The sequence below is a fragment of the Halichoerus grypus genome, chromosome 9 (genome assembly GCF_964656455.1).
Source record: "Halichoerus grypus chromosome 9, mHalGry1.hap1.1, whole genome shotgun sequence".
NCBI classification, from domain to species: Eukaryota; Metazoa; Chordata; class Mammalia; order Carnivora; family Phocidae; genus Halichoerus; species Halichoerus grypus.
In genome coordinates this window covers 141,675,126-141,695,083 of record NC_135720.1, presented here as the reverse complement: position 1 = coordinate 141,695,083, position 19,958 = coordinate 141,675,126, and the positions used below count along the sequence as shown (strand labels likewise).

The window sequence follows — 19,958 nt, the reverse complement described above, 5'->3', positions numbered from 1 at the left end:
TGAGTCTATTTGAATTCATTTAGCAGGTTACATTTCCTAAGTAAAGCATTTGATGCGAAACCCTGGAACCAGATCTGTAAGGCAGAGCTGCTCCCACTGTACCCATTGCTCAGAGAAAGCCATTAAAGCAGCCGTGAGGTGGCTTCACACTTGGTGTATCACTTAGACGAAGGTTCACACTTGGTGTATCACTTAGACGAAGGTTCACACTTGGTGTATCACTTAGACGAAGGTTCACACTTGGTGTATCACTTAGTTAGACGAAGGTTCACACTTGGTGTATCACTTAGTTAGACGAAGGTTCACACTTGGTGTATCACTTAGTTAGACGAAGGTTCATACTTGGTGTATCACTTAGTTAGACGAAGGTTCATACTTGGTGTATCACTTAGTTAGACGAAGGTTCACACTTGGTGTATCACTTAGACTAAGGTTCACACTTGGTGTATCACTTAGTTAGACGAAGGTTCATACTTGGTGTATCACTTAGTTAGACGAAGGTTCACACTTGGTGTATCACTTAGTTAGACGAAGGTTCACACTTGGTGTATCACTTAGACTAAGGTTCACACTTGGTGCATCACTTAGTTAGACGAAGGTTCATACGGTGTATCACTTAGATGAAGGTTCTAAAATCTCTTTGGAGATTATTGAGTTTCTGAAAGTTCGTTCACCCACAGGTCACTAGGGAAATGTAAAAAGTCTTTAAAAAAAGACAAAAAACTATCATCCAGGTCCCAAATATGTTCATTGGAAAAGTATATATAAGCTGCCTCTGAATTTAAGGAAGGCCACTGAAATAGATTGGCCATAATCTCATTAAAGTCATCCAGTCTTCTGGTTAGACTAGGTCTCAGGGTGGAAACTCTCTTACCGGATTCCTCAACACTTGCCTATCACCTCAAGGCGTAAAGAACCCGTGAGGGGCCACTTGGATTTGATTGATCATGAGCCTCTCCCCACAGGACAGTTTGGAACAAAATGAGAGCTTCTGGGCAGCACACAGAAGCAGAAGAACCGCAGGCTTGGACAACGAAACAGATACTGAATAACAGGATGGTCTTGGTCCATGGACGGTTCTCACCCCAGATACTCAGAAGTTGGGTGAGACCACTCGGATCCCCCTCCGCTAATTCACAGGATTCTCGGCTTCCGGATGCGAGCCGAGAGGCATCAAAAATTGCACATTGCCCGATCTTCTTCAGCCCCGGGCCTCCCAAGGGAGGAATGGCCCCCCTGAGGTTAAAGATTGAAACCTAAAGGCAGTGCAGAGAAGCGCTCTGGGCGACCAGGGTTGCAGGGCTGATGCGTGATGTTCAGAATCTTTCCAGCCGAGTGTTGGCTTGGCAAGCAGCCCATGAGTCTCCCTCATGGCCCTTCTGTCCCTTATGATGGGTCTGTTTGAATGAGATGACCCCTGGAGACTCTCTGAAGGCACAGTTATCTCTTCTTCCCCGCCCCCCTGCACCAGCTTATCAGCGCTTACTCTTCCCCAGAGCGATTTTGTAGAACCTTTTCTCCTTCCCCATTGTCTTCCGTTCCTTTCCTATTTTATGTTGAATAAGATGTCAGTTCTTGGGATGACTCACAAGGCGAAAAATCCATCTTCCTAGGCAATAAATTCTGGTGTGGCTTGAGAGCTTGAGCTCCTGTATTATCTCATCTTTAAAAACATTAAGAGAATTCTAATACCTCAACGGGGCTTTGTCCTCACCTTGCTCTTCACTTTCTTCAGAGGAATTGTCATCTCTTCTTGATCTCTCAACAAAGCTTTAGTTTTCCTCTTTTGAAAGTTTTCTTTTTAATGACTTAGTATTTAAACTTTCAGACATGGGTATTGTGGTGGAAAATGCAGGCTTTGGAGATAGATTTGGGTATGCATTTCCACTCCATCCTTCCTGTATTTGACCTGTTAAAGTCTGTAATTCTCAGTTTTTTAAATTTATAAAACGAGGGCTAAGAAATAACTTATTTTTATGAGGTTGTTGAGAGAATCAAATGCAATGTTTGAAAAATGCTTTGCACAATTATTACGAGTCAAGTACTCAGGAATGGAATAAAGTCTGGTTATGTTGCAGTGAAAACATCACATGTCCTCAGGGGAGAAGACATCTTAAAACAACTCAACGTGAACTCTGTCCATCTACCTACCTTCTCTTGTCCTGCCTTTGAGGAAGCTCTAGAATTGTGGCTTCCTTATGATCTGCCTGATTTTTGAAAAGTCAGGAAAATGGGATCTCAAGATAAGATCGCTGTATTTAGGGACCAAAGGCAAAATTGAACTCAACTTGTCAGTGGAAGGTCTATGACAATGACCAGCACAGTGGGGATGAACGGGAGCGACGAGAGTGAATTTTTGCTCTTTCCCTCCTTTACCAAATTTTCCCTAATAGGAAGATCCCATATGATCAGGGACCATATCTGCCTTGGTAAGTTCTCCCTAAATATTTGTTGAATGAATGAACTCACACCTTTGAGTGACCTAGTTTACTAGATGGTATTCTGACCTGGAAGAAAAAAGCATGAAAGGAGTGAGGGTTTTGGTGAGGGAAGATATGCTGGTCTCTTTGAGAATCTATTCCTCAGCCCAGAAAAACATGTGTGTCTCAACTTGGTGATGTGGATTCTGAATCCACAGGGACGTGTCTCAGGCCTGTCCTGCTGGGATCGTCTGTTCAGATTTGCTCTGCTCTGCTTCCTGCGCATCCTCCAGCTCTCGCCCCCACTCCTGGTGCCTGGTTTCCTGCCCTTCCTCTCTGGTCCTCAGCATGGGGGCAGGACCCCAGTGAGAGCCATAAAGGATCAAGCTCAGCATTTCCAAGCTCTCCTGGCTCAACCCCGGAGGGTTTGGTTTAAAAAGAGGGGGAAAAGGGAGAATCTCAGAACATGAAGCACAGCTTGAGGAAGGTTGGACCTGTGCAATCTATGATCTATGAGGCACCTGCCCAAGGGGGATCGAGAGCCATCATGGGGGTGGAGGGGCTCAAGGAACACCAGCCAGGAAGGCAGGACGGTCCCAAGGGCAAACTTTGCTTTTGTCCTCACGGTTTCTTATTTTAGCTGGCTATTAGGTAGGCTGGAATTCAATTCTGACAATTTGCATTAAGTAGCCTACTGTGTGCCCAGCCCCGCGGGAGGGCGGGGAACACAGAGATACGCCGCCGCCCTTGCGGTGGAAGAGTCACTGGCTGGGAAGGAACTAGATCCATAAACAAGTGGTGTCAGCATTGTTCTTGACTGCAGCTGACTCGTCAGGAATCCTGCTAAATCCTAAGAAGCCCTACATGGTCCGGCCTCTGGTGAGTGGCGCCTTCACTTACCCCGCCCCGGCCTCAGGGCTGTCTTCCTGTCCTTGAAGATGCCGGGCACACCGCTGCCCCAGGGGCTCCGTGCCTGCTGCTGGTCCGTCCCCGAGCACCCACCCCCCGCCTCCCCAGGCCCTCACCCTCGCCACCTCGCCGGCGTGGCCAGCCTTCGTCCTACTCTACCTTTTCATTACCCTCTGTCATGCAATCTAATTTATTATTTATTATGTTTCTGGTTATTGTCAGTCTCCCCTTTGTCTGTTGCGCTCACTGCTGGGTAGCCGGCAACCAGAGGGGTGCCCGGGGCAGAGCAGAGAGTGGGTAGTTGTGGGATGGGTCAAACCGATGACCGTGATGGGCACGTCAGCGATATGCACAAGGTAGTCTGGGCGCACAGAGGAGAGGCACCTGAATCCGCTACAGAAGAAAGTTTCTGGAAGGTTTTCTAGGGCAAGATGACGTCTACCCGAATCTTGAAGGACAAGCAGGAACCAGGAGAAGAAAAGGAGGGAAAAAAGAGTTGAGCCATGTTAAGAAGTGAGGAAGATGGGTGCCTGGGTGGCTCAGTTGGTGAAGCATCTGCCCTGGGCTCAGGTCGTGATCCCAGGGTCCCAGGATCACCCTCATCAGGCTCCTTGCTCAGTGGGGATCCTGCTTCTCCCTCTGCCTCTGCCCCCCTCCCTCTGCTTGTGCTCTCTCTCTCTGTGTCCAATAAATAAATAAATAAATCTTTAAACAAACAAACAGAAAAAGAAGTGAGAAAGAGGTGGTTTAGCATTATAGTTGAAGCCCGAGGGAAACCCCTCAGAATCAAAGGTAACCAAAGAAATACTAGAAGCATGCTGGAGGGGCACCTGGGTGGTTCAGTCGTTAAACGTCTGCCTTCGGCTCAGGTCATGGTCCCAGGGTCCTGGGATCGAGCCCCACATCGGGCTCCCTGCTCGGCGGGAAGCCTGCTTCTCCCTCTCCCACTCCCCCTGTTTGTGTTCCCTCTCTCGCTTTGTCTCTCTCTCTGTCAAATAAATAAAATAAAATCTTAAAAAAAAAAAAGAAGCATGCTGGAGATTCGAAGTGAGAGTATTTCATTGTGTAGTGCATGTTTTCTAAGTGAATAAAATCGAGGTAACAGCAGTGCTGACATGGTGTGAACTCAAGGTTGGAAAAGTGCTCAGCTGGAAACATGATCTGCTTGTCTTTCTCTGTCCCAGGCAGTTACAGTGACATCGCCCCTTTCATAGTCTTTATTCGGCTGGCGGGTTTCACTGGAAATCCGGTGGGAAAAGCCCAGAGATCTCACCGTACTGGGGAACTGCTTCCTGCTTCGAGGGGCCTCCCACTTCACCCTTCAGAGCCAAGTACGTGTTTACTCAGGATCTCAAACACCACAGAGCAAGAAGCCGAATTATTTTCTTCATTGAGATCCTGGCCTGGGGTTTGATTCTGTCCTTGGCATGGGCTTCTCTTGTCTGGGCCATTTACAAGTCCTCATGGTCAAGAACACCTTCCTCCTTCCCGGGGCAGGCGCTGGTGACTGGGGGCAGCATTTGGGTAGTCCGAGTGCAGAGTGAGCGGTGGGAGGGGCCAGGGCTGAAAACCAAGAGCGCTCAGCTTCCAGTTTAACTGGGGCCTTTGGCCTGGTAACTTAACTTCTCCCAGTTACCCAATCTTTGCAGTGCATTTAAGAATTCAACTTGGCGGGGCGCCTGGGTGGCTCAGTCGGTTAAGTGTCAACCTTCAGCTCAGGTCATGATCCCAGGGTCCTGGGATTGAGCCCCGCATTGGGCTCCCTGCTCAGTGGGGAGCCTGCTTCTCCCTCTCCCTCTGCCCCTACCCCTGCTCAGGCTCTCTCTCTCAAATGAATAAATTAAAATCTTAAAAAAAAAAGAATTCAACTTTTGACTCTGTCACTTACCCTTTCTAGGCCTCCACCATCAGATATATAGCATGAAACAGCATGAACAATGCCAACCCTGCTGAGAAGTCGTCAGAAATAACACCATATTTGGAAGCATCACGTAAAGGCCTCAGTAGATCAACCTAGTGGCACACATTTTATGGGAATTCACCAGCTCTTCCCAGTGGTACGTGCTCCTGACTGTGCACCAGGAAGTTGAGCAACGTCAATCTGGTCAAGAACGCCTCATATAATAGATGTAACAATCCTACAAGTAATTAAGGCTTCACCAGCCATTTCCTTGCTTATTAACTGAGAAACCACTTACAGAGTTGGATTGGAATGGAGCGCACGTCTGGGGACGGGAGGGGCTCGTAGGAGATGAAAGGCAGGGCACCCGGGCTGTTGATGGGAACCGGGAGAGATGTACCATGTTCCTAGCTGAAACTGAAGGTGAGGACGCGGTCGCCAGAGGCAGCTTCTCCCACACCACCATTTTTCAGGGAACTTTGACACTGAAATAATCTCAGCGTCATTCAGCACGTGGATGCCTCCAGGGGCAAGCAAAATAATGACAACAAGGACCATAGCAAGCACCACAATAAGACCTAACATGTCTCATGTCCCAGACACTTGCCCAGTGCTTCCTCTGCCTCAACTCCCTTTGCCCTGTCTGTAACAGGGTCCTATTAACCCCCCATTTTACGGAGGAAATAAGTAAAATTGAAAGGCTTGACAATCTCCCAAGGTCATAGCTAAGACGTGGCAGTGGGGGGACACACATCTCCCATCTATCTGACTCTCCACCACTCTAAATCAACACACTAAATGAATAGAATTGTCCACTGTGCCAAGAAGTGGCTCCCATGTGTTTGGTCCTGGTTGTCTAGGTTTCTGATTGTCCCTATTTACCTGTTTCTATGTGACTTCCAGTAGGATTGAGCTCATTGGCCTGGTACCTGGTAACCTGATGTTGACTGGACTTCTGGTCTCCCTAAGGATGGGTGAACCACTTCCCGTCTCCAATACATGCAGCCTCAGCCTCAGAGAGGGGCTAAAGTGGCTCAATTGTAGCCAATGTTTTGAGAGTTGAGGTTTTCTCTTGCATTCACTTGGTCTGCGGAAGTTCACTGGGGCGCTTACTCTGCGCCTCTGTTTCTGGGCCCCGGGGGGGAAGGGGTAAGCCGCCCTGTGGAGATGCCATCGCTCAGTTACTTACCATGGTGCCAGTATATTCTTCCAGCTTAGCCTCAGAAATGGCCTTTTCGTGATGGAGGAAGAGGTCTCGGAGGAAGTTCTGTGACATCAAGAGAAGAGCCACATCTTATATGGGAAGATCTCGGGAGGCCTTACTTCAAAGATTGTGGTTCATTTTTTTTTTTTTTTACAGAGAAAATAAAATGCTTTCAGCAAGCAATAAATCCAAGAATGGGGAGGGCTGTCCCTGCTTAAAGGGAGCTCATAGAACCCAGAGAATAGCTCCAGGCACGGAAAAAGTGTCAAAAATCCTCAATTATGTGTCTTTCCTAGAGAGAGCAATAACACCTGTACTTTCTAAGCCTTTTAAACACAAATACTTTTTTTTTTTAAGTAACACATTCAAACCCATGTTTCTTGGGCCCACAGAAATGAAATTCACGATCCATGTACATCAAATTCCCGGTGCCAGACCAGCCCCTCCCCCAGCGAGAGCCCCCAGCGACACGTACCCGCAGCTCAGCAGCTGATACAAAGCCGCTGCTGTCTGCATCGTATTTGCGCCAAATCTGAAACACACGAAAGCCGGGCATCCGTTTATAAATCCATCAGCCACGTAAACAAGCACACACCCAGCGAGGTCACGCAGGACCGACACCGGACTCTGTCCCGGGTCCGTGTGCTGACCCTGAGAATGTAGCCTGCAGCTTCATCAGGAGATTGCACACAAGGTGGACAGGAGGCAAATCCTGGGGCCCAGGCAAAGGTGGAGGCTGTCAACTTGAGGCACCTGCCTAAAACTAAAACCCTTAGTGAAAGGGTGAAACCCTCCAAAATAAACTGTGCTTCCGGAAGGCCCTAAGGAATCTTCCCTGCGTGGCCTTGGCTCTGGGTAAAGGGAATAAAACATCCTGGGTAATTCCCAGAGACAAGACGAGCCTTTCATTGGTTTTAGGGTTTAAGGGCAGCATTCATCCGGCTAAGATACGATTACCAAACTGGAAGACAGAACAACTGAACACTTTTATAGAGACACTGAACTGCTTTCTCTAATAAGTGGTGTGATTTGGACCACCTCGGATTATTCCATGTATAAGCGTCACGGGTTGGCGAGTTCTCGAACTCCGGTACAGAATCAAAAAGTAGGGGCGCCTGGGTGGCTCATTCAGTTACACATCCGACTCTTGGTCTCAGCTCAAGTCTTGATCTCGGGGTTGTGAATTCAAGCCCTGCTTGGGGCTCCATGCTCAGTGTAGGGCCTACTATAGAAAAATTTAAAAAAGAAAAAAAAAAGAAAAAGTAGCACTAAAGTTGTTTGGTTTTTTTTAATTAATTAATTAATTAATTTGACAGAGAGCACAAGCAGGGCAAGCAGCAGCCAGAGGAAGAGGGAGAATCAGGCTCAATGCTGAGCAGGGAGCCCGATGTGGGGCTCCATCCCAGGACCCTGAGATCATGACCTGAGCTGAAGGCAGACGCTTAACTGACTGAGCCACCCAGGTGCCCCTAAGTTGTTTTTTTTTAACTGACAGATTTTCTGTAAATGTAGAAGGGGTTAGCTGAGTCGCCCACTGCAGGGACCTTAATTCTTGGCCCCGGTCAGCCAGCCTGCCTGAGCCCCTGCAGGGATAGTGGGGATATTGATGGGCAGTGAGAAGACTGAGAAACCTCACGCCTTGTAGTCCCTGAACTCAGCCAGACTTACAAAATCAACTATTTAAATATAAATTATAATCAAACTTTTACTGTGTGACTATACCAAAACTAAGAATAAGAATTTCAAATAATAAATAAAACCATTTCCATGCTTGTTTTAAATGTTATTCTCCAAACATTTTCCATCTACCTTATCTTTTAATTTTACTACAACTGAGCCAGCCATTGGAGGCCCAAAGGTTTTTATGCGAATAATGTGCACGCCTATCTTTAAAGAATGAAAGCAAAATAAGGAGATTTCCAGGCAAACAACGTTTTTACCAACAGCATTTAGTACAGGATATACTCTAGGAAGGAGGAACACAAAGAAGGAGACTCTAAGTCACAAAAAGCAATGGTGCGTAAAACAAATCTTGACCGCATAAAATTTGTGGGGTTAAAGAAAACAAGACAGAACTCATATCCTGGACAACCACAACAGGTGAGCTGGGTACCATATGTCAGGATTAAAGTGTTTTAAGGTCCTATGGCTCAGGGGAAACGTAAAGGCATTAACTTAGAATTTCTAAAAATATATAGAGGATAGTAATAGGTTATAACAAATTTAACTTAAAAAAAATCAAGAGTCTGAAGTGATATATATATATATATATATTTTAACTGGGTAGAGAAAGGGAAAGCTCTTTGTTACAGAAACAACTGACCAACTGGAAGGGAGGGGGTAAATGGAATAAGCTAAAAGAAAAACAAAAACATAGGAAAGCTCCATAGTGCTCTTTCCTTTTTCCCATTCCTCAAGATTATTCTATACTATGCAAGGCCTAACATTTTAATACTGTTTTTCTGATTATAAGAGTAAATCATATTCACTGTACAAAATTAATGAACTACAAAAAGGAGAAAACTACACTCTGTGGATATACACCCAGCCCAGGTGTATCTGTGTGTTTCCTTTCCATTATATTTCTATTACACACATGACAAGACTAACTGGGAGGTCATATTGTCTATACACTTGGGCAATCTGTTTATTATTTTCATTTAAAATTTTCTGAGAGCATTTTTAAGCACCATTAAAATTATTTTGAAAATGTCACTTAAAATAATTTGTAAATAATTATGATTCTGTGCACAATTGGAAAATACAAAAGTACAAAGAATATGAAAATCATCTGAAATCTTACCACTTAAAAGCAATCAGTGTTTATCTTATGTGTATTTACCTATGGTCTAATTTATGTAGGTGTTAGGGTGAACCATTTATTAAATAATATTAAGATCATAATGCACGCACAATTTTGCTTCTTAACATATTAACGCATTTCCTCCAAATACAAACATTTCTGATTATACCCTTAAGATAGATGCCTAAAGGAGTAGACTTATTAAGTCAGAAGGTAAAGATATTTTTAACTTTGGATAATGACATTTTAGAGGATCCTGATTACATTTTTGCAAAATTGCTGTTCATAAAATTGTTATAGTGCGCATGCCTACCAACAGATCATGAGCGTCAATCTCAGTGCTTCCTTGCTGGCACCACGTATTTTGTAGATCCTCTTAAAATCCTTACCACTTCGATTAGCAAAAATTAGTTCTTTTAAATTTGCATTTCTTGGTGACCAGCATACATTTATTGTCCATTCAGATCTCTCCTGTGAATAGTCTATGCACGTGCTTGCTCCATTTTATGACTTTCACTTGGTCTGAAGTAAATGCAGTTGTGCAAAAGGGTACTAAGCTATTATCTCCTAGATGGGGACTTGGTAACTGTTTCAGGAATGGGCCCCCGGCTGCAGTAGCTGCCTTGAGTCTGCTCTGACTTTCCTGGTCTTCTTTCTCCAACAGATAGTAACACCTAGAGGCTGAAAGAGGAGTTAAGAGGAACCACTGACTGCTGTCAGCTTTCTCTCGAGCACAGCAATTGCAAACAGAAGGCCTGCCGGCTGGATGGGCTCACTAGTGAGTTACGTTTTCATGGTATTATACCTTCAAAACTAGAATTAGTGGCCAATATATAAAAACCAGTAGTTTCACGTAGAGTCTAGATGTCCAGACAGCATGCTGAGAAGACAGCAATTCGCTGGAGCTCCCCCAGGTTCTCTGCTTTGGATGGGGCACCTGCTCTCTGGCCTCCAGAGTTCCCAGCCGACCCCCGTCATAGTCCTCCATGTCGGCCTGCCGGCCTGCTGTCTGGGCCTCCTCTAGCCCAGGCTGAAGGACTCTGTCATCTCGGGAGCAGCCTAGGGCAGGGCACAGAACACACTGGGGCTTGGGGCCTGAGTTCTGGCTCATCACCAAGGGCTTCTTTGCTTGGTCTTATCCTCTGTGGGCTTGGGGACTGGGCAGGAGTGGGGGCCACCACGGTCGGTGGCTGGGATCCTGGCCTCTTCTCAGTCCTCATGCTCTCTAGAGACACAACCCAATACTTACCTGCATAAACTCCACACTGCTGTCCAAGGGGGTTTCCTGACGGAAGAACAGAAGGAAGTTTTCATCCTCAGACAAGAACATGTTGGCAAGCTAAAGAAACGAGAGAAAGAGCCGTCAGCTGCACTGGCCAGTGCCCCCTGGGTAAGAGCCATGGTGGGACATACAATAGGACAGGAGGGCTTGGATTCAGGACTGAGAGCTCAGGTGGCAGTTCTGGGCCCTCGACGGCCATTTTTGGCTCACTGATGCTTTCAAGCAGCACTGTACTGCTGCTAGGTAAGGAGCGCGGTGGGTTATCTCTGCCTCCCACGAGTTTACGACCCAAAATCATAAGCCTAATTTTAATAATAAATTTGTCAGTGATTAATATGTTCCAGGCACTATTTTAAGACTCTCCCGTATTAAAATAATTTAGCTCTATCATATAATAGAAAACTAAAATAGTGAATAATTCTTATATGTGCCACGGACTGTTCTAAATTCCTACAGATGTTGACTCGCTTCATCCTAACCACAGCCTAGAGAGGACACAGCACACCACCATTATTACTTATTCCTTAAGGAACCTGGAGCTTGCCTCAGTTGTGTGGCTAGTAAGTGGTGGCACCGGACTAGGGCCCTACTTCCCAGCTTCCCGCCATGCTGGGGAGATGCTGTGCACACGGTCTCTTCACGCCACGGGCACAGACAGGAGCGACGGCCGTCGGTGTCCCTAGTGTCCGCTGTTTTTCTTCTTCTGCATATCAGTGTCTCTGTGGTGCTCCCATCGTTGGTCCAGGTATGATCCATTTCTCCCTCTTCTCTGAGCACCACTTCTACTGATTGATGTCACTTCTCCCATGAGTAACGGTGACTTTTTCTTCCCCTGCGTGACTGTAACTCCCGCGTCAGCACGTGGGTGTGTTTGGCTGGGCTCATCCCATCCTACCGTACTGTGGTATGGCTGGCTTGCGTTGTCCCCCGTAAAGAATGGCCATTCCTTCTGTCTCCGCAGTGAGTGCCCCGCCAGTGAGTCCAGACAGAGGCTGTTGGTGGCTGGTTGGCATCGTGAGCCCACACGCTTACTCACTTCTCTACTTGGATGTGGGTCCGCTCGAGGACCTACCGTGTGAACGAGAGCATTCATATTTTGAATATCATATATCGAGTAGCTACGACGTGGCAAGCACTGGCGACGTGCTTTTCATTTATGATCTCATTAAATTCTCATACCAGTCCTACTGGTAAGTATAAATACCCCCTTTTATTCACGAGAGCAGGACAGTGCAGTGTCCGTGACAGGCTTCAGAGTGGATCCAAATTCCTTCTCCATTGCTCGCCTGTTATTTGATCCGGCACAATTTAATCGATCTCTCTGTGCCTCAGTTTCCTCACTTGTAAAACGGGGATGGTAATATTTATATCCTGGTGCTAATGTGAAGGCCAAAAGTAAAATGAGGCACTGCTTATAAGCAAAATGGAGTAAAATGCCTGGTACAAATTAAACCCTCAATAAATGCTAATACCGTGTTGATGAAGACCATGAACCAGAGGCTCGGGAGAAATGACTTGGCCAAGGTCTCACGTTCACCGCGTGGACTTGGTGCTACCCTGCCTCCCCCCTTTCCCACCTCACCCCTGCCGCAGGGGTCTGGGCCAAAGTCAGCTAGAATCAGCATCTGCTCTTCAGAACGACATGCTTTTTCACATGGGGTGGCACAAGCCAAGAAACCAAATTAAAATGTGATTCAGCGGTCTTCAGCCTTTAGAACCCAGTCTGTCTTCAGCTTTGATTGGAGCGGCACAGAGGGGCCCACACAAATCAGATGCACAGATAACCCTCCAGCTTGGCTTAGGCTCTCAGTTGGGACCTCTGCCTCATCTCAGTTGTGCTAGAATATCTAAAATGTGTCCAGGTGGGCTGATTTTTATGTCTCAACAACCTGTGATTGGAGTGAGACAGAGACAGCAGGAGGATGTGGGGGGGCCCAGCTACTCCTTAAGCTCACAGACTCCAGAGGCTTTAAGGGGCCTGGGACTGATGTAACCTGATCCCATCAGCTTGTCTACAAACAACACCTCCGTTATGTGCGTTTGTGGGACTCCATGACCGATGGTTGGCATGGGTGTCAAAGTTGTTGCCGGGTTTCCAAGTGCTTCAAGAAGCTCTACCTGTTGTTAGTAAGGTAACACCATCGTTTCCAGGCACTTCCCATGTTTCATTTATTCTTTCTTAAGCCCACACATATTTACTGGGCATCGCTAAATGTTCTGCTCTGCTCTGTGGGCTGGAGAACGCAGCAGTGAACATGCGGTCATTGGTCCTTCGGCATTTCTAGCTTGAGGCTTCCACTTACTTTTCCTTGAACGTTTACACAGATTGCTTTACATCAATTATACTATAGTTGTTGGTGACATATGTAATTTTTGCCCTGGAGTGAAAATTTTGGAAACGCTCATACATCTAGTGTTCTGAGAAGGCTGCTTCCTTCCTGGCGAACACGTCTACTTTTTATAAGGAGACATTATCTTGCCATACTATCATAACTTTCTGAAGAGAAAGGTACTATGTGGGCTGAGCTGAAGTGAGATAGCTGCTGTCCGTTTTGTTCCAAATGATCTCCTGGGCTAGAGCTCCCCACCCTTCACTGGGACCTGATGCGGGAGTTTCAACTCATTTCTTGTTTCAGTTTTTCCTTATACCCAGGTTGGATTTGAACAGCACACAGCAAAGAGACACATCGGATTGAGTAACTGCAAGGCCTCCAGCATATCAACGCCCCAGTTCTAAAATAACTATAAATGTTGCTTGACTTAAAGAAACTGATACGGGTTGTTAAGCAGATGGAAAAGGAGAGGTGATTACTTCAAAATGCTGGGTAGGTCAGCGGCCTGGCAGAGAGTTCTAGCTTCCCAATCAGATGTAAGATTTGCATTATCTTTCAGGGGAAATGACAGCCCAAAAAGGCTCGGTCGAGAAAGGGACAGTCGGGAAAGGGACAGTCGGGAAAGGTACCTCTTTCATCTGCACGCGCCCATCTCTAGAGACATCCTGGGGAGCCATAAATTGCTGTTTCATTCTCCGCACATTTTCTTCCATGCCTGCCTCCTACAATAGGCCAGACAGAACCACATTAAAGCCACCGGGATTCCAAAAATGTAGTCAGGATATCAAATATTCAGAGCATAGAGCCTGATCATTACGTTAGTCTACCCGGAAAGCAAGTTACTTAGCCATTTAAAGCGAGCCTCCCATGTTGAACAAGGGAGAACAGTGGTGGAGATTTCTTGAGCAAAGCACCACTGATCAGAATCCTGAGCAGGTGAGACCTACTGGCTAGTGAACTCCTAAAACATGAATGAAGGAAGAAAAGCTGAGAGACTAGGTTTTAAGGGGCCTCGGACTGATGTAACCCGATCCCGTCAGCTTGTCTGCAGACAACACCTCCATTAAGCTCATTTGCAGGACTCCCAAGTTCTCTTCCCAAGAACTCAGAGATTTTGTTCTAAGTGAAACGCCCAGCTCTTTTAGACTGCCAGCTTGCCATTGCTCATCCCTTAATCTTCTCCTTGGGTCCACTGAGGAAAAAATAATTAGAAGGGGAAAAAAGTAATAAAGTAGTTGTTGAATTACCAAAGATGCCGCATCTCGCTTCCACCTACCTTTTCTACATACTAACTTGTTCTTCGTCAGTGGATTGCAGGGTTCATACAAAAAAATATGACGTATATAATCAACAGTGGAGAAGGAATTCTAATGGAAGAGTTGAGAGGCAGAAACACTCTGCAGCAGTGCCAGATCCCAAGACTCCAGACCCTAGCAGCCATGCTAAATTCAGTCTCCCTAATACTTTCCCTAATCCGATCCCGCACTATCCCTGCCAACCAGGCTTCCTCCTGAGACACCCCACTACATAGAGAGAGATCAGCATCTCTAGTCTTGGCACCTCGGATTGTGTGTGTTTGGGTTTGGGTTTATGGGTTGCGTACGCACACCATATAGAAAAAAATGTGATGGAGATCACTCCACAAGGTGGGTCTTCACTTTGCATTTCAGGTTGGCTTTCTAGATTCAGAGATCTGCAGGACAGCCGTCATTTCTGCATCTCTGAAATAGAGTATCTGTGGAATGAATACATGGTTCTTTATGGTGGGCTGGGCCTTCCCAAAGGACATTAGTGGACATAGGCCAGGTGGGTGGAAAATTAAGTTTCGAGATAAATAAACATAAAGCCAAAGAAGCTGTGGCCAGAGTCTATGTGCTGCCTTTAGTTTGAAGCCACAGAACCTTGACTTTTGTCCTCTAACTCCAAAGCCCATGACTATCCCTTGGACTTAAAGCAACAGAGCCTAGGGGCTGCTTCTGTTGTATTTCCTAGCCGCACCCCCCTGCCCCCCTTCTGTGAGACTCTAGGCCCCATCGTCTCTGAAGCATGGAAGGAGGCCCAGGATGCACTAGAATTTGACAGGAAGGACGTGGACACAGCCCCAGAAAGTGATGCTCTGCTCTGCACTCGCTCTCTCCAGCCCTAGTTCAGAGGCCAGTTCTGAGCATTTGAAAGGAAAAGGGGGGGCTGCTGAGGGAAGGGGTGAGTAACAGGAACAGCAGCAAAAACAGCCGATGGTTCCATTAAGTCTGTCCCTGTAGAGGCCCTGAGAAGCAGGGGATCACACAGGTTCCTCTCCAAGCCTGAGCAGCAGGCCCCTTGCTGTTGGCAGCCCTAAAATTCCTTCCTCCGAGGCCTCTGTGACCTGCTAATCAGGGAGGAACGTAGAGCTATTCAGGCCTCTGAAGAACGGCTTGCCACTCCTGGAGGCCTCCCTGCGGCTGCTTCTCTACCCGCTGGGGCATCCCTGATTAGAGGCAGGGGTCACAAATGGGGACTGTCACTCAGCTTGACGCACGTCCACTTGGGAAGTCCCGCCCTCTGATTAAGGACATGCTTAGGGCCTACTCCTTTCTCGGTGGGGAAAAAACCCAGAATCAGGAATCAGGACTAGTTTCCTTAATCGTGGTTGTCCAGGGAGCATGGAGGGCCCAGCACAGTCTCCCATAACCGCACTCCCCAAGGTAAGGTCTCAGCATTTTGAAACAGAATAATGGCAGACGATGACATTTCTGGACAATGGCTTATACAACTGATCTGGCTTTTAAAAGTTCTCTCGCAGCCACGCGCTGAGAGGAGGAAGGTGGAGTTGCTGCCTGAGCCCAGCGAGACCGGCCTATTAGAACCCTGCCCTCCCCCCGCCCCCCTGCGACGGGCAGTCACTCTTCCTGGAGGGACAGAGGGTGAGAGAGATACCCACTGACTTAGGGTGATTTAAAAATGCAAGATCTTAGGCAAACCCCAAATGTACTGAAATTCCTCAGGGACGGGACACACAGGGACACAGGACACTGGTGAGTCCCTTGTGTCCTCTCCTGCAAGGACCATGTCTGCTCCTGCGTGAGAGGGCAAGTCCCCAGACTGGCTCTGAGGGACGTAAGAGATGGAGTGCCCAGCAGGAAGAGAGGCACCCCTCTACTCCGTCAGCAATGGCAACAATGTCTCCAATGTTGGCCAAAGCCCCAGAGGAAGTTGGCTCCCGGTGTCCTTGGCTCAGAGCAGACCCTTGCGTTTTAGTAGCCCCACCCCCACCTCATGACAGAGAATAAGACACTCCTTCAACACCGACAGCAACTTTTCTCCTTCTTTCCTATAAATCACCAAGGCAAGGAGCTTCTGGAAACGTGTGAAGTTCTAAGTCTCTGGGAGGTTGGGTTGGGTTCCTGGACCATCCAGTTTATTCCAAGGCTTTGAGTGGTTCTGACTTCATCTATTTGTTTTCCTCAAATACTCCTGTCCTGCATGACAAAACAGCGTCTGACTCATGGGTTCTGGAACTCCCTGAGCCCTAGTATTTATGGCAGTTAGTAGGAGCAAGGCAGAGACAGAGAGAGACCGGGAGACAAAGAGAGTGTTAAGGGAAAGAAGGAGAAGAGAAGAGAAACTGATAAAAGACAAGAAATGAGGGGCAAAAAAAAAGATGAGACAGGTAAGAAATAGAAAGGAAAAGAAAAGACAGGGAGAGGAGGGACAAGAGAGCTTTGAGAGATGGACTGCAGATAGAAGGAGAAACAAGGAAACAGGAGAGACAGTGAGACATGGGGAGACCTATAAGACAGAGAGATAAGAGACAGAGAGGTCAGAGACAAAGTAAAGAGATGATGGAAGATAGGGGCCAGGAATCAGAATGAGAAACAGAAATAGGCAGAAAAATGAGACAGACAGACATCAAAAGAATAGGAGAGGCAGAGAGAGAGAGATCCATATACATAGAGACAGAGACGGAGAGACGAGGTCTGCGTGGTTGTTGGAGGCAGAAGGCTCCTCTTCTGTTCTCAGCTGGCGCCCCCGCCCCCGGCCTGGAAACACCCTCACTAAGTGCTCCTCATTGGCACAGAGAGCCTCATTCCCTTCATTGGGCTCCTACAGGAAAAGTGCAAGGCACTTTATTCTTCTGTGTAAACAGTTCTCTACCTGAGGATAAGTGATCTCCACAATTCATTGTAAATGCTACCGTCTCCAGAGCTACTCCTCTTACCATGCATCCCCTGTTGGAGTCTTTTTTTTTTTTTAAAGATTTTATTTATTTATTTGACAGAGAGATAGAGAGACAGCACAAGTAGGCAGAGTGGCAGGCAGAGGGAGAAGCAGGCTCCTCACTGAGCAGCGAGCTGGACGTGGGGCTCGATCCCAGGACCCCAGGATCATGACCTGAGCCGAAGGCAGCCGCTTAACCGACTGAGCCATCCAGGCGCCCCCCCTGTTGGAGTCTTGACTAGGCTCTCCCATCCCTAGTCTGGGGTGTCTTTGTATGAGCTTTTCCTCTGCTTTGGTACAGGGATCTTCAAAAGTTAATCTCCATCTCTCAAGGCCAGATTTACCATCAGGGAGGGACACGGACACGATAGATGGGTTTACGTTTATTATACCTGGGCTCTGGGTATATTGATTATTTTCTGGTTTGTCATTCCCTAAGAAATCTATAACCTCTTCTAATAAAATGAATAATGGAAAAATGATTTTAAAAGATCTATTTGTTTGTGGTCTGCTATCAAAGGAGTATCAAATGCACTAACCACTCAGAACCTCAGAGCTCTTAACATCTCTTCCACCTTTTTGAACAAAGTGAGCTGCCTTATCTCCATGTTTACATCCATTAGCAGAAACATAACCAAGGAGACGTGCAAAACAGAGTTGTTTGAATCTATAGTTAGGGTCTCTCCAGGGGATGACAGATGTTACACTGAAAGTCAGTGGCCAGCACGTCTAACGCTACAGCTGTACCTTTTATAAAACCTGCTTCAATTCCTCCATGTTGCTAGGAGATGGAGAAAAATTACACGCAGGCAAGGAAGAAAAGAGGTCAGATGAGATTAATAGGTGCAAATCAACATGAGACTTGGATGCTGCTTGTATTTTGCTAAAGGCACATAAATTAATGCTTCATGGCACAAGTACTTACCTCAGTACCCAGTGTCGTCAACACGTGATGAAAGAAAGCATCGAGCTCCTTCTCTTCTATGTAACCTTTTTCTAAATGCAACAAGAGATGCATAAGTGATAGTCACTAACATAGAATGACATGTAACATTTACTATTTATCTAAATTGTTTTGAATCTCACAGTCTGTATGATCCCCATGGATACTGTTCTCCACTATTTCAGTAACTCTGTGCTGGCGTCTAACCTCTCGGAGACATGGATTTGAATAGTAAACACACATTCAATAGTAAATGCTCTGTGCTGGGTTGATATGAATATTTGGAAAAGGAAAGCGATTAAATACATACATTTTAATCCACAGACAAACATGAATTTTAGAAGAAATCCAACCCAAGGGCTTGGAAGCTTGGGAAAATTTAACAGGTGTAATTCTTGAATCTTACTTTGCAGAGTCAAAACACAGTTTAGCTATTTTCTTTATGGTTGCTGAATTATTACTAAAGATAAAGCACATGTTAAGTGGTTCCATTTTCTTTTCAGGTAGACTTTTTTTGGAGGGGGAAGTAGCATCTTTTTGAAAATTGGTAAAATTCGTCCTCCCTTTGAAGAGCACCTTTAGGGAGGGCTGACTTCAGACAGATGCCTGCCAGCCGCAAGCCTAAATATATGATCTGTGTCATATACGGCATGTCATCTTAGACAGACACATACACACACACGGATTGGGAGGGGGACCAAGTCCTTCCCCGACCCTGAGCTCACACAGACGTCTAGATGTGTAGCTCCAGTGTACCTAACATGTTTGGTTTGGTATACTGCATTAACAGCACTGGAAGACAACTTTCCCCGCGAGGAAAGACGAGGAAAGACGGAAAGGGGCTGGGCTGGAGCCACGTCTACACCTGAATGTACCGCTGGCCTGTTCCACTTACCATCCGCGTCAAAGCGCTGCCAGACCCGCCAGAAGCCCGCGGCGTCCAAGCGCCCCTGAGTCGCTTCGCGGGCGCTGTCCATGGTGCTGATCACGAAGCTTGGGCACCTGCCGGCAAGGAACACCTGGGAACTTTGATAGCGGCTCCTTCCTGGCTCCCTCGCCTGCTTCTTTGCTCTCTGGTTTGCTTTGAGCACCTGTCTGCGGGGGCGGGGGCGAGGGTGACTGGCGAGGCGGCGGGTGGCAGCGCCTTGGCGTCGCTACAGTCCCTAAGCCCCGACCGCGGAGCCCGCCCCCCTGCAGGCGCGCGGGTCCCCGCCCCGCTCCGCCCCCGCGCACCCCACGGGGGCCCTCGTCTGCCTGGGCGCTGTGGGGGACTGGGGGCAAAGGCGCTGTCCTGGGCCCTCCATGGCTAACTGCCTTTGCCCTTTAAATTGTTTGCCAAACTCAGAGAAAATATTCCCCCTTACCTTTGACTGAACACCCAAACTTGTGCCCCTCTAGAGAAAGCTCCTGCAATTAATGTGTTGGAAGAGGTGTCTGTGTTAAGGCGCTTTGGACCCAATGACTTAGAAATAGTGTGTGGGGAAGGTGGGGGCGAGGTGGAGAGGGGTGGTACTGGTAGTGGTAGGAGATTACCAGTATGCAAGGAGACCCTCAACAGCAATTATTGGTCCCTGAGTATTTAGAGCATGCTTATTGTTATGCTATAAAGCACCATAAGGACTTGCAACTAAATAGGGATTCTGCAAGGAACTATGGTTTAACGCAGGGTGCCAGCATGTTGAGGGAAATCTAAACCATGCCATGTTCTACCAGGAGAAGAGAGTGGGCGGGGAGACATGGTGGCCAACTGCAGAGCTCTTAGGTAGAAGACGTAGATGATTGTGTTTGGCTCATAAAAGCCTCACCAAGATCAAAGGACAAAAATCATTCGGAGGAACAAAGAACTCTAATGATCAGAACTGTTCAAAACTTGACTGGTTACTTTGTGAAACAGGGAACTGATGAGTACTGATGGCTTCTGACCATGGGCTTAGAACTTTTGGTTGAGGAATCTATAGAAGGAGCTT

At 47.0% G+C, this 19,958-nt stretch overlaps 1 protein-coding gene across 1 annotated transcript in view; it reads right to left on the bottom strand.

The window, feature by feature from the left end:
* Positions 1 to 19,144, bottom strand: part of SCGN (secretagogin, EF-hand calcium binding protein) — a 35,999-nt gene extending 16,855 nt beyond the window's left edge. The window contains exons 1-6 of the mRNA XM_036112223.2: positions 18,887 to 19,144; positions 17,974 to 18,044; positions 13,481 to 13,573; positions 10,486 to 10,575; positions 6,909 to 6,965; positions 6,419 to 6,496 (exon numbers count right to left, since the gene is read on the bottom strand). Of these exons, the coding sequence (XP_035968116.1) occupies positions 6,419 to 6,496; positions 6,909 to 6,965; positions 10,486 to 10,575; positions 13,481 to 13,573; positions 17,974 to 18,044; positions 18,887 to 18,968 (471 nt within the window). The 5' untranslated portion in view covers positions 18,969 to 19,144. The remainder of the gene's footprint in view (positions 1 to 6,418; positions 6,497 to 6,908; positions 6,966 to 10,485; positions 10,576 to 13,480; positions 13,574 to 17,973; positions 18,045 to 18,886) is intronic.
* Between the last annotated feature and the right edge of the window lie 814 nt (positions 19,145 to 19,958).